This window comes from Grampus griseus, assembly GCF_964374135.1.
Source record: "Grampus griseus genome assembly, chromosome: 3".
NCBI classification, from domain to species: Eukaryota; Metazoa; Chordata; class Mammalia; order Artiodactyla; family Delphinidae; genus Grampus; species Grampus griseus.
In genome coordinates, this window is record NC_139019.1 from 147,136,891 (window position 1) to 147,150,953 (window position 14,063).

Genomic DNA, 14,063 nt, shown 5'->3' on the forward strand with positions numbered 1-14,063 from the left:
ACTGTATTACTGTTTCCACCCAGCAGTGGTGGAAAGTAAGACCCAGCATGTGAAGTAACCTGTTCCACAGAGTTGGTAATAAAGTCTGATGGCAGAGGCTGAGGTCTTAACAAGCATCCACATTTCTACCACCAGAGACGAAGCTTTGGTTATACTTCTTCCCAGACCCTTTTTCTATATGTTGAAGTAGTTTATGAAATTAAGATCACATTGTATATACATGATCTTTTTCACCTGTGTTACATGGTGAGCATTTCCCCATTTCATTAAAAATTCTCTCAGCAAAAATTATAAAGGATCCTTAGTGGTCCATTTATTTAATCATGCCTCCAATGATAAACATTTTCAGTATTATTTTAATTACCACACTGCTAAATATCCAAATATACAAATCTTTGGGGAAGACTGCTTTTAAATCTTAGGGGGGTGCATCCTGGACTAGTCCATTTAGAGTATGTTTCTCAAGGTGTGGTCATTCCAGATGACCTGTGTCACATCGTTCGAGGTTGCTTATTAGAAAAGCGCATCAAGGGCTTCCCTGGTGGCGCAGTGGTTGAGAGTCCGCCTGCCGATGCAGGGGACGCGGGTTCGTGCCCCGGTCCGGGAGGATCCCACGTGCCGCGGAGCGGCTGGGCCCGTGAGCCATGGCTGCTGAGCCTGCGCGTCCGGAGCCTGTGCTCCGCAACGGGAGAGGCCACAGCAGGGAGAGGCCCACGTACCACAAAAAAAAAAAAAAAAAAAAAAAGCGCATCACTGGTCAGGGAACGGTAAAGATGATGATGGTAAAGATAATATAACACTAACAGGTAACTATTCATTCAGTACTTTTATGTGTCAGGCACTGCTTTAAACCCTTTACATAAAATAACCCACAGTAGGTACTATTCTTACCCTCAATTTACAGATGAAGAAACTGAGGCACAGAGAAGTTAAGTCACTTACTAAGGTCACACACTCTGCTGGTCACCGGCAGAGGCAGGTCAAATCCATGCTTAACTTCCAAGTCCAAACTCTGAAACTTCTACCCAGAAGTTTTTCACCTTTTTTTGTGTGCCACGGAGCCCTCTGGCAATCTGATGAAATCTATGGTCCGCTTCTCAAAATGATTTAAAAATGACTAAATTAAAGCATATAGCATTCCAAATGAAATACTGAATTGTAATAAAAATGTTTCAAAAAATAAAATTATGAACATATGTACACTTTTATTAATGCAATAAATAACAAAATCCAGCAGTGGGTCGAATAACATCACAGTTCTGAAGCAGTGATGAGGATAAATGCAACAACTGTAAAGTGACGTGAAAATATCTGTGAATTTCTACTGGTGACAAAGTCACAGGTATTACTAATATCACTGAGGGTCGCTGCCTTCATTCATAATGGAAGGCAGTGCTAAATTGCTATTGGAGGTTAGTGAGAATAAAGATGTACTCTTCCCCCTTCCAAGTTCAAGGACCCTCCGAATTCCACCCATATTAAAAACTCTGCCAGTTGGCTTTCCCTGTTCCAGAGCACCCACCTCCTCTTGACCCCAGCTCAGAGCGCCACCTCTCTGGTCCAGCAGGGAATGGGGAATGGGCAGTCCAGGCCTCAGACCCCTGCCCTGTCCCCAGAGCCCTACTGCAGGCCCCACCACAGCCCTTATGCCGTGGTGACGTGTTCCAAACAGATGGTGACCTCTATAAGGACAAAGGCTGCCTGGTCATCTCAGCCTCTCTTCGGCTTGGGGCCAGGCCTAGCCCAGGGCAGACAACAAACACACATCTGTGCAACTGACTGGCAGCCAATGGTGGCCCGAAGCCACAGGCTGCTGATTCACACCTTGGCTGGGGAGGAGGAAATGCTGACGCCACTGAGTGGGTTTCTGGCTTTCTTTGCCAGTGCAGTAGGCAGGGGGTCCATGCAATTCTGCTTAATTAAGCAGAGTAGAAAATACTCTTGTTATGTGCTTTAAGGCAACGTTTCCCTTCAAATCTAGGGGGTGAGTTGACTATACCCTTCTTTATATTCAATGATAGGCAGCAGAGCCGAGTGTCATCCTGGGCAAAGTACTTTATCTTTCAAAGTCTCAGTTTCCACATTTGTGAAATGGGCTAATAACAGTACCTATGTAGCAGACATCTGTTGTTTCCACCTGTCCAGGCTCCATGCCCCCTTCTTCCAGCAACAGTGCTCTGAATCTCCTACAACTATTGGCAATTTCAGTGGGACTGTGGATCACAGTATCCTGCCCTTGCCTGACCAAAGGATGGTCAGGTGATTTGGCTGGGCCAATCAGATTCTCTCCTCCTAGAACTGGACTCTTGAGTGGCCAAAGGGACTGAGGGATGGAGCAGGTGCCTGCTTCTGGTGATGCTCTGATGCCCACAAGCAGTTTCAACTCCTTGTCCTTTCTGTGACTGGGGGCTGAGCCAAGTTCTGCCAGAGCCATCTTTCCAATACATTTCCTATGGCTTAAGTTCATTAGGTTCACTTCTGTCACTTGCAGCCCAAGAATCCTAATACTCCTTACCTCACAGAACTGCTGCTCAGATCCAGCGACACAAAGCATGAAAAGCCTGGAGCGTACAGTAAGCACTCAAATAAACGATAGCTATTCAATAATAATAACAACAATAAATGATTGTTAAGTCTTGAGAACAAAATGAATTTGGAGTTATTTAATCCCTCCCAAATTTCAGAATTCCTACTGGCTATCATAGACCTCTTTAATATTTCCCATCCCTCCCTCCCTCTCTAACTTTATCTTCACTGTCTGCACAGTCCTCCTGTGGACAGGTGCTCTCTCTCTCCCAGGTCTGTCTGTGTCTGCCCCCTCCATTCTCCTGTGAAAGGTGCTCCCCCAGCCCATCAAGCCGGGGGAGTGCCCCTGAGTCCCAGCTCCTCCCAACCACTTCCATCTTGGATACCTCTGATCCTGAGTCCTGGCCACCCAGCCACGTGTGTGTGCGTGTGTGGGGGGGGAAGGCGTGGCCTTCTTGAGGGTAGAGTCTATGCTTTCTTATGTATGTATGTATGTATTTATTTATTTATGCCACACCACGTGGCTTGTGGGATTTTAGGTCCTCCACCAGGCTTGGCCCAGTCAGAAGCCCCCAGATCCTTGGGGCCCCCAGCCACCTGTCAAGCTCCATCTCTATTACTCAAATCTCTCCTGCTTTTTTCAAACACGCCACATGCCAGGGTTTCAGCTTCCTTTCCCTCCTGTTCTGTCTGCCTAAAATTCCTTTACCCTTCTCTACTTGACAGCATCCCTCCCATGCTTTGTGACCAGCCCTGGGTCACCTGCACTGCGTTGCCTTCTCCAAGTCCAACTTCCCCCAAACCCTAAGACACAGGCCCCTGCTCATTCCCAAGTTCCAGGCTAGCCCTGAAAGGCCATCTACCTGTCTCTCAGGACACTGACCTCCTTGAGGTCTGAATCCCCGCTTTGCATATCTGTGTATCATCCCTGTGCTCAAAGGTGCCTGGCCCCTAAAGGGACTTACCTTTGTTCAGTGGATTCTCAAGAAACATTATCAGTACTACAAAGTACGAAGGTTTCTTGGTTGTTGTTTTATTGAAAGTGGTAGTCTCGGCAGCATTACCAGATAAAGCACAGGATGCCCCAGGAAATGTGAATTTCAAATAAACAATGAATCATTTTTTAGTATAAGTAGGTTCCAAATATTACATGTTTATCTGAAATTCAGACTTCACTGGGCATCCTGTATTTTCATTTGGTAAATCTAACAGCCCTAAGTTTTGGGATGGCTGGGGAGACGCCTGCAAAAGCAGGCGGGAGAGCTCTGCGCATGGGCGTCCGCACGCGCGCACACACACACACATGCACGACAGATGCACCTCTGGTCCCTTCTCCCTTCACCGTTTAAAGAAGGCCCCGGGCTTGGGCTCATCGCCCGCCTGCAGGCCTGCACCTGGGCCAGCACGTATGAGGAGAGAATGCCCTGTAGTTTGGATAATGGGGCAGAAGAAGGATGGCTTGCGGCAAGGCTCGGGCTTGCGGGCTCCTGGCAGAGTCCCTGAGGAATGAGCCACACCAGCCCCTGCCCACTGGCCCCCAGGCAGGAGACACCAGGCCTCCCAAGTCTATCACGTCAGCTTGTCCCCATGTCCTGGCAGGGGGCAGGGATGCCAGCTCTGCCACCCAGGATCTGGATGACCCCACTGGCAAGGGCTCTGTGAAAGGGACCACAGGGCCCCAGTTTCTGGGCAGTACCCCGGGCCAGGAAGCTGCAAGGACGGCTGCCCCAGCGGCATCCTCTCAGGCATTCCGCACAAAAGGTCATTTAATTTCCCCACCAAAGCTGCCCACTTCCCAGAGGAGAAGGCTCAGGGCCAACAGCGAGTGGATGACAGTAGGTCCCAAATATTACATGTTTCTCTGAAATTCAAACTTCAGACCAGAGCCCAGCTGCTGGGCGCAGAAGCCATGCTCACAACCCTCCGGCCACGCGGCCTACTGAAGAAGCCTCATCTTCTCTCCTTGGGCCAAGGGTGTTCATGCGTCATCACTTGCGCCCACCAGGCCGACAGGATGCTCATCTAGTGGCTCCCTTTCCTGCAGCTGCAGTGACCTGCAGCTGGCCTTGGCCTCCCAGGGGAAGGAGAAAACTGAGTCACACCAACCAAGACCGTTCACCCTATCAGAGCTCTTTCTCCAAGGAAAAAAGCACGCATGATTTGCAACAGGATATGAGTGTCCTAGATGAGAAGTAGTACCATGCATGGAGTGGTCCCCTAGGCCTTTTTTGGCAATGTGGTAACTCTGCCGCTTGCTGACGCCCGTGCACCTCAGGGTGGGTGACAAGCGGTTGGATGATCTGCCCAGGGGAGTGGGACAACAACTCTAACCTGATTGACCTCAGGGTGCAGACTGCTGAACTCCGGCCTGCAAGTCTTTCCAACCTATTCAGATATAAGCACTACAGGAGGGAGGGCCAGGCCACTGAGCAAGGAGCATTTCAGCCAGAAAAGCGTCTGCTCAGGCCTTCCTCCCCTTGTGGTATTTTAAACTCATCTCTTGCTACTTCTTGGGCTGGAGGACTGGAAAGCCACATCCAGAGCCCTGGTTCCATGGCAGGAGTTGGGGGAGAGTCTCGGAGGCCAGCATCTGTTTGGGGAGGACAGGCTCTTGGAGGAGCTGGAGGATTCGGCTGCCTCAGGACAGGATGAAGTGGTGGGGATGTGGGAACCTGGCTGGAGCCGTCACGGTGTGGCACTGCTTCTCTTTTAAAATGAGCATTCACTGTTTTTATACTTTTACTAAAAACAGAAATACGTGTTCCCCACAGGACATTTGGAAAATAGAGAAATGCAATGCACAGATGAGCAAAAAAAAAAAAAGTGACATATATTTTATCAGCTATGTTTCTGTGCTTTCACAGGCGCCTTCGCTTGTAACCAGGTGCGAGTCAGCCTGAGCACGTTGTTTTGCCAACAGCTTTTACTATTTCATATTCCCGTGACAGAAGATGGAATTTTTGCCAGCTCGATGGTATTCTAGCTCGTGGATACAGTACGTTTCATTTATCTTGTTCTCTACAGATGGGTGTTTAAGTGGCCCCCAACGTCTACTATCATAAATGATACTATGTTTGTACACTCCTAATATAGCTCATAGTTATCGAGCCCTTACTCTATGCCAGGCCCATTTAATCCTCACGTCAGCCCTAAGAGATTGGAACTATCATTATTCCCATTTTACAGGTGAGGTACAGAAAGGGTAAGTAATTTGTCTGGGGTCACACTGTTGGTAGGTGACAGGGCAGGGATCTGAACGCATGCTGTTTGGTGTACTTTCCCTGCTTACCAGAAGCAAGGAATGGCCCAGATTCCAAGTCTGAACTAAAGGGACATTCAAGTAACTCTTAAGATATGACAGCCCCACCCGCTTTGATCTTGAGACAACTGCAAGAGCCTAGAGTGTAAGAGCCCAGGCTGAGGAGGACCTGGCAGGTGAGGTGAGAGGCCTGGCTTCTTGCAACCATGGACCAGAGGGAACAGGATGGCACAGCGCAGGTGACAAGGTCCATCATTTTTCAGTCCGAAGAAAGCAAGAGCCATTAAAAAAAAACCGACCCGAGGGGGCTTAACGCCTACTGAGGGTACTACCTCTGTGTGACGCAGACAGGCTGCAGGACAAGAACCACCTGTAGAGGAGGTAGGCGGGCTCTGCGTTGCTCACGGGCCTGTCCCAGGGCAGCAGGGTGTTCTGCTTGGGGGCCCGGCACCCCAGAAATGCCTCATGAATGAAAAAGCATGGAAAACAAAGAGCAGGCCCCTAGGGCAGGAGGCAGGAGAGAGGCAGAGATGAGGAGCATGGCTATTACTATCGTTAATGCTAGTTTTCATGACTACCACTGATTGAGTGCCCTTTATACAGAAGGCATCAGCAGTGTGTGAGAGGTGCCCTATACCTGTAGGTAAGCGCTATTACTGGCCCCATTTTACAGACCCTTGGGGAGCTTGTCTGCAAGGTCACCCAGCCCAGGAGCTCATGAAGAGAACTCAAATCCAGGTCCTTTCTTCATGCAGTAATGGTGCGTCCATAAGGAATGTGCTAGGAGCTGGCATTTATCCCTCGGCAGGAGGGATGGAGAATAGGTTGAATGCATACATCATCTAAACAAGCACACAATCATCTTAGAAGGGTGACACTGTCCTCATTTCCCAGATACAGAAACTAAGGCTGGGGGTTGAGTCAGTCACCCAAGACCATGCAGAACTTGAATGTTTGTCTCTGATACCCAAGTTCTTTCCACTCAAGTTTGTTGGCCTGCCATGCCATGTTTCTGCAAAACAGGGTGCCAGGATGGCTGGGATGCTGGGGGCAGCAGGGGATGGGGCAGGCTGGAAAACAGAACGCAGCTAATTTGGGCAGCACATTCAGTTTGTTCCAGACCACTGAGCCTGCCAGCCAGAGGTCTCCCACAGACTGAAACAAGAATGTTGATAATAATGCCTAATAAGGGCGTGACCCATCCTGCAAAAGTCAGCTGCTCAGAGGAGAGACCCGTTGCTCTTAGAGTCTGGCAGGTGGAGAGGGAGGTTTCAAGGCCAGCAGCACAGGGCCTGCCAACCCATCACTCCAGGGGCATCATCAACCCAGAGCTTCCCTGGGGTGAGAATGACTAAGGGTTGGTGGCAGCTTGTGCTTCATCAGTCCACGCTGAGTGAATGAACAGTGAGATGAGGGAAGGGCCAGGATGGAGAAACTGGGGCCTGGAGGCTTAAATGATCCACCCAAGGTCACTTCGCTCAGGGGTGGGATCACAGGGCTGCCGCATACACGTACGCCAATCCCCACGCTGCCACTCTTTGCTGTGTGACCTCAGGCATGTGCCTGTACTTCTCTGAGCCTCCAGTCTCAAGGGGAAAACGAGAACACTAGCGTAACTATCTGAAGTACCAGGATCCTGAGTGTATAAATAAATCCTATAAATGAACAGAAAACCAATAACTCAATATACCAAAAAAAGGGGCAAAAGATAAAACGGGCAATTAATTCACAGCAGAGGAAACTCAAAAGGCTGACAAAGGTGTGAAAAGATACGTAACTTTACTAGCAAGCAGGGAAATGCAAACAAGCACTGCCATGAGATACTATTCCGTACCCACTAAAAAGTCTGACAATTCGGAGTGTTAGCGAGGAGCCAGAGCAAAGAGACCCCCAGACACTGCTCCCAGGGACGTTAAATGCACAGGTGAAAATGCACACACCCCAAGAGCCAGCAATCTCGCCTCAGCTGTACGTGCAAGGAAGCAGCTACAAGAAAGTATCCTAAAAATCTCCTACAGGAGCTCGAATAGACAGGGGTATATTCATAAATGGAATATGAATCAGCAGTTAAAATGAACTGAAGCTACATGTACCAACATAGATCTCAAAAGTGGAATGTTTTGTAGCTTTAAAACTTTCCATACAAGATCTTGGGGACTGCTGAAAAGGTACAAACATTAAAAGGTACACGAGGCCTAGCTGGGAAGGGGCCTGATTGCCACAGGGCACAAGGGACCTTTTTGGGGGTGATGGAAATGTTATAAAACTGGATTGTGATGATGGTTGCACAGCTCCACACATTTATCTAAAGAAATCAGCCAATTGTACACTTACAATGGGTGAATTTATGGTATGTAAATCATACCTCAGTAAAGCTACTGAATAAAAAAATCATATCTGTTGGTCTATTTTTAAAATGTGCATGGGAATGACAAGCACCAAATGTAGGATATTGTTTTTATTTCGGGGGGAGTGACTGTTGGAGTGGGTGCACAGGGGGCTTTGCATGTGCAATATTTCATTTCTTACAAAATAAAAATGATTTGAAATGAATAGGGCAAAACGTAAAGATCTGACAGCTGGATGGTAGACTGACAGATATTTAACTTCTCCTATGTATCTGTATACTTGAAATCGTGTATTAGTGTATTGGAAAAGTACCTATTTTAAAGGGCTGTTGTGATGACTAAATACACATAGAGAGCTTAATCCAGTGCCTAGCCCACAACAATGGATTAAATTTCAGCTGCTAAGATTACTGCTTCTATAACTACTTCTAGCATCTTGCTCTTCTTAACATCTAAAGATCTTAAGACAGAGCAAGCCAGTATTTCCTGGCCCCTGCTAAGGGAGACTTTTTTCTAACCCCAAGGCTTCTGTACCTCCCTCTCCAGTGCTGGAAATGGGGTGATCCAAAAAAACCCTGCAAAACCTACAGGGAGCACTTCCTCCTCCCCTCAAGCTGGAATATAACCTAGCTGGGGAGGGTGTCCCAGGGTGTCACACTTGAAAGCCCCCTTTCCATTCATTTAGAAAGCCCTAGGCTCCACGGCAGGAAGATGCAGGCAGAGAAACGCCAACAGACGGAGTGCAGTGGCTCCAGGGAAGCTTTCTCCAGATGATAATACTGTTGATACTACTGTCAACAATGATCCCTACCCACCCATGGGGATCTCGGAGGCCCTGGGAGCTTCTGCCCCTGCATTCTCCAGATGTGGCCTATGGCTCTGCCCTTGGGCCCACTGATGATGTCTCTGCCCACAAGTGAAGGAGGCTGGGGCCAGGCGTGATGAAGATGCCACCCTGATCATGGAGAAGATGCCATTTAAGGTGGAACAAGTGGCCCAGCCTTGATGGGCAGCCCTGAGCTCCTGGTGAAGCTCTCCAACGAGATCTACAGCACCTGTGACCTGTTCGCTCCCAGGCAACTGAGTGATGAGACAGGTGGAGGCTGAAGTAGCTGTAAATAGGGAGCAGGTGGTGGGAAGCCTCAGTAACTAACTTGTATGTTCTCATGCAGTGTTTGGGGCAGGACGGTTAGAAGCCAGGGTGTGTGTGATTTCGCCCTCCTGGGGGACGTGTGTGGAGACATTTTTGGTTGTCACAATTAGGGAGGGGGATGCTTACTGGCACCTAGGGGGTAGAAACCAGAGATGCTGCTGAACATTCTACCATGCACAGGACAGCCCCTCACAACGAAGAACGATCTGGCCCAAAATATCAACACTGCTGAGGCTGAGAAATTCTGCCCTAGAGGGACGCAGCACTATTTACAATTTGCAGATTATAGAAGCAGTTTAGAGAGGTAAATTGACCAGCTCAAGGTCACACAGCAGGAAGTGGCTGAGCCCAGGGCTGTCCAACTCCTCTGCTCATGCCATCTCTCCAGAGTGGCTGGGCCAACTTCAGAGAGGAGGATATACCAAATGGGAAAAAAGTCCAGACCCATGCCAATAGCTACCTCCATGCCCATTCTTTCTAGAGTGGCAGGGGCAGGTATGGTTTGGGAACAGGGGCAGGGGTCACTAGCAGTTGTTGATGGGTTTCCTGCCATCACAGCACTTAACTTTCTCTGTTCCTGTGGATGACTCAGGCTTCAGTTCAACCCATTGCCCCTATTCATCCGATGAAACCAGAAGGCTGGCTAGAAGGGAGGGGGCTCCCTTGCATCACAGGAGTGCCTAAACCCACATGCAGAAAAATAAATTCTTGGTGAAATCCCTCCTCATGTGACTTTGGCATGTTCCCAGTCAGAGTAACATGGATACCACAGGGCAGGGAGGCAGGCATCTGACGGTTATGGAATGTCAACCCTGTCAGTCACAAGATCCCTTCTCCTAGGAAGTGGGCACCATTACCCCCATTTTACAGATGAGGAAACTGAGGATCAGAGAGGCTACACAGCAAGCTGGGTGCCAAGATTTAAACCCAAATCCATGTTAATATTTAGAGACCTGTCTGAAGGAGCCCCTAAAAAGTGGTTGAAGGCTTACAGAGATGCCCCTCAAAGCTGCCGCACCTCCAGAAAACTGGCAGGGAGGGATCTAAACAGAATGAAAAGCCTCAGAGTGATCACAAATGATGGCAAAATTCTCAGTTTTTAAGAGGACTTTGCGTAGGGAAACTACGGGGTATGAAATCTGCAAAGTGGTGTGACCTGGTGGAATAACACTTTTTGGGGTCGAACATACTTGGATTTACATTCCTGTTCTGGCCCTGACTGTGACCTCATCTTTCTGAGCCTTAGTTTCCTCATCTGTCAAATGGGCTTAAGAACCTGTGCCTGATAGTCGTGTGATGAGAGAGGACAGGAGAGAGTGGATGATGATGCCCATTTCTTGGAGGCTGTATATATTCTGGTGCTCCCAGCTCACAGATCTGGTGGGAGGCAGCATGGGGAATTTCAGACTTCCTCCTGTCTGCCATGTTGGTAAAAACTGTCTTCATAGCAAAGAGGCAACTCAGTTATACACTCAACAGGCTCAAACAAGGAACCAAGATTTGGTAGCATTTGAAACAGTTAAAAAGAAAGGGGGTGCGGGGGAGACAATTTAGCCCAGCTCTGGAATCAAGGGAAACTTCACTCTATTTAAAGATGCCACAGGTCCAGGAAATAGCTTCCCACCGCCTGGCTAAGGCTTGAATAACTGGCTGCCCAGCCAATAACAATACAGGCTCACACAGCACACCCTTTCTCGTAGGGAGTGCAGAGTGGCTTCCCCGCTATCTCCTTTCAGAATTGTATAGACTATTCGTGTAAGGCAGGTAGATCTGCTTTATAAGAACGAGCCTCTTAAGAAAAGAGATCCCAAGACGACTTGCAGGGAGGTCAAGGAGCTGAGTTTAGCCAGCCAACGCCCCTCGCTCTTTATTGTTCTATACTTCTTTGTTAGGATTTTTTTTCCCTCCCTCTTGCTCTTTTTTCCTTCCTGGTTAACTTCTCTGCAGCTAGGCGCTGCCACTGCTCCCTTCTCACCACCAGAGACACCATAGCCCCCTTCCCTCCTGCAGAGAGGCCTCCCCAAGGCCTCACCTGGGCCCAACACCACACAGCCCCATTACCCCTCTACCCAGAATCTCTGAGGTAGTCCAAGGGCCCCTTGAACCCACAGATTCAGCTCCTAGGCTGGTGTGGAACCCACTTCCCATCTGGCGGGTCACCATCTACCCCAGGTACACCTTCCAGAGGCAGGGAAAACCGAATGCAGCTCCTCCTTCTTCCAGAACCTGAAGCCTCCCTGCGCCTCAGCCCATCTGAGGGTCCCGTCTGCAAAATGAGGCTACTGGCCCATTTTTTCAAGTCCCCGCCAGCTCTAAACAAGATTCCCATTTTGCCAGGGAGATAACCAAGAGAAAACTTTCATACATTTTTAAACAGAAGTTATTGGAGAGAAGGGGCAGGGATCTTTTTCTTTTTTAAAAAAACTTTTTAATGGTGCAGGCACTCAAGGGATCCATTCTCAGAGATCTCTATCGCTCCGGCTGGCTCCTCCAAAAGGACGGAGCCAACTTGGGGATCCCTGCTGGGGCTACCTGTGGCTGGGCACTGCGGGTCTGAGCGCCTCCAGACAAGGAGGGACAGGACGGGCGGCCTGAGAACAGGCGCCTCTCTCTGTCTCTCTGTTCCCTACACCGGCCAGACTTTTCCACGGATGGGCAGGACGGGAGTTGGGGGGACAAGGAGCAGACGGAGAGGGGGAGAGGGGCGGCAAAGAGACAAGGGGGGGACGAGGCGGGAGGACACGGTGGAGGAGCGGAACAGGGCAAAAGAGAGGAGGGGGAGGGGGAGAGAGGGAGGAGCCGGGAGAGACCCGGGCCGCGCAGCAGCAGTGCCGAGAGGGGAGAGGAGGGGAGGTGGGGGAGAAAGAGCAGGAGGCAGAAGTTTTCAGAGCCGTGGGGGCTCTAGGTCGCCCCCGATGGGGCACGGGCTCAAGGGGGCGTGGGGGTCGCGCGGCACTCACATAATGCTTGTTGGGCACCCGCCGCTTCTGCACGTCCAGCACCTTCACCTCCACGATGCTGCGCCGCGGCGGCATGGCCTCTCCTCCGCGGGGCCGAGTGCGGGTGCGGGGAACGCGGGGTGTTGGGGCGCGCCACAGCGGGCCGGGAACAGCCGGCCGAGCGGGATCCGGGGGCCGAGCGGGATCCAGAGCCCGGTCCGAGCACGAGCCGCCGCCGCCGCCCTTCGCTCCGCGCGCCCTCCGGCCCCGCCGCCGCCCGCCCCCGGCCCGCCCCCGACCCGCCCCTCGGCCCGCCCTCCGCGTCGTTGGCCCGCCCCCCTTAAAGGGCCCGGCCCCCACGCCCGCCCCCGGAGCGCGGACCCGGCTGGCCCACGTCCGGCCTCGTCAGGGCCTTTGTCCCGGCGGCGAGCCCCCGCGGCTGGGGGAGGGGACGGGCGCGCATCAGCCTTGCGATCACTGATTGACCGGTGGATTCATTCCCGCACTCACTCCTTCTGATACCCACGGTCTGGCGCCGGATGTGAGGGCCAGACTCCAGGGTTCAAACTCCGGCTCTGCTGCTAATCGACTCTGTGACCTTGGGCAAGTGGCTTAACCTCTCTGGGCTCTCTGGGTTTCTTCATCTGTAAAATGGCCCTAGTGCTACAGCCTACCAACCGGGGCTGTCCTCAAGATTAAGTGCATGTGACGTCGGTGGCACTATAAATGTTGGCAGTCGTAAACAGCCCCAAGCCATGGGGATTCAGGGAGGAGCAAGAAAAGCCGCCCCCTCTCCACCCCCCCAACAAATGCAAGTATGATATAATGACAAGAGTAGCAGCAAAACAGGGTAAGAGGGTGGTGAATGCGTGAGGGGCAGTGGATGCCTGTTAACAAGGCCACTGATTCCCAGATGTGGAGCCCTCACTCTATGCCAGCTGCAGTGCCTCCTGCTTTTCTTTGAAAATTTCTCTTTGAATTCTCAGGGCAACTGCGGGGGCAGGGGGTCGGGGGAAGGTGGTTGACCCGTATTACAGAGGAGGTGACTGAGAGCAGCCTCTGGAGTCACAGAGCTGGTGGAGGGACCCCATCACTGGCTGGCTTGAGCCATATTTCACAAGTTAAAGTTAAGGGTGGCCGGAGCTGCTCCACATTTCTTTATCCAGTGCCTCCTAGAGCCCTGGCTGGGCACTGAGTCATTTTCAGGTGGTACTGGCTGAGCAAACATCTGAATGAGTGTACACATAATGCATGGTTAGGAGGTTTAGGCCCCTGGCCAGTGTTCTCACACTAGTAAGCAGTAAGCAGGGCTCTTTCCAACAAACCGCACAGCTCCCCTCCAGGCCTGAAAGAGCCCAGTGCCCCTTACCACCCTGGGTCCAAGGTCAGTCTTTGAAAGATGGTGGGAGTCATCCAGAAAGGACGCTTTTCAGCAGCCCTGGCCAGGCCACTGGAGAGTTTGGTGCTGATTCACTTTGGATCTGCGCCACCACTTGCCCCTCTGACTTTCGTGCCAGGTTTTACCTTGCTCTGGTTCTGGAGGCTGGCCGGTATGGATTTCACTGATGGGTTTCCTGTCCTCTGGCTTCCTGCTGGGCTTGGCTAGTGGGGGTCCTTGGCAGGAGACTGAGGGCAGGAGAAGAGAGAGGTCTGGGTATTCACTTCCCAAGCTTCCTTCCTGCTGGGTTGTCCCTGCCAAAGGTACCTTCCCCATACCGGCTCGCTCAGGGCTCCCTCTAAGGGTGGTAACCGTCCTGCCAATACTGCACCCTCCTTCTTTGGTTCCCCAAGCCCTGCCCACACCTTTATAAATGAACTCTTTGATAAACTTTCCTTTG

General features: G+C 50.9%; 1 protein-coding gene across 2 annotated transcripts in view; it reads right to left on the reverse strand.

Moving 5' to 3' along the window:
• SH3PXD2B (SH3 and PX domains 2B) overlaps window positions 1–12,353 on the reverse strand; it is a gene marked incomplete at its 3' end in the record, with an annotated part of 112,298 nt that extends 99,945 nt beyond the window's left edge. For both annotated transcript variants that reach the window (XM_082652413.1, XM_082652414.1), the window contains exon 1: window positions 12,247–12,353. In XM_082652413.1, the coding sequence (XP_082508539.1) occupies window positions 12,247–12,321 (75 nt within the window). In that variant the 5' untranslated portion in view covers window positions 12,322–12,353. The remainder of the gene's footprint in view (window positions 1–12,246) is intronic.
• Between the last annotated feature and the right edge of the window lie 1,710 nt (window positions 12,354–14,063).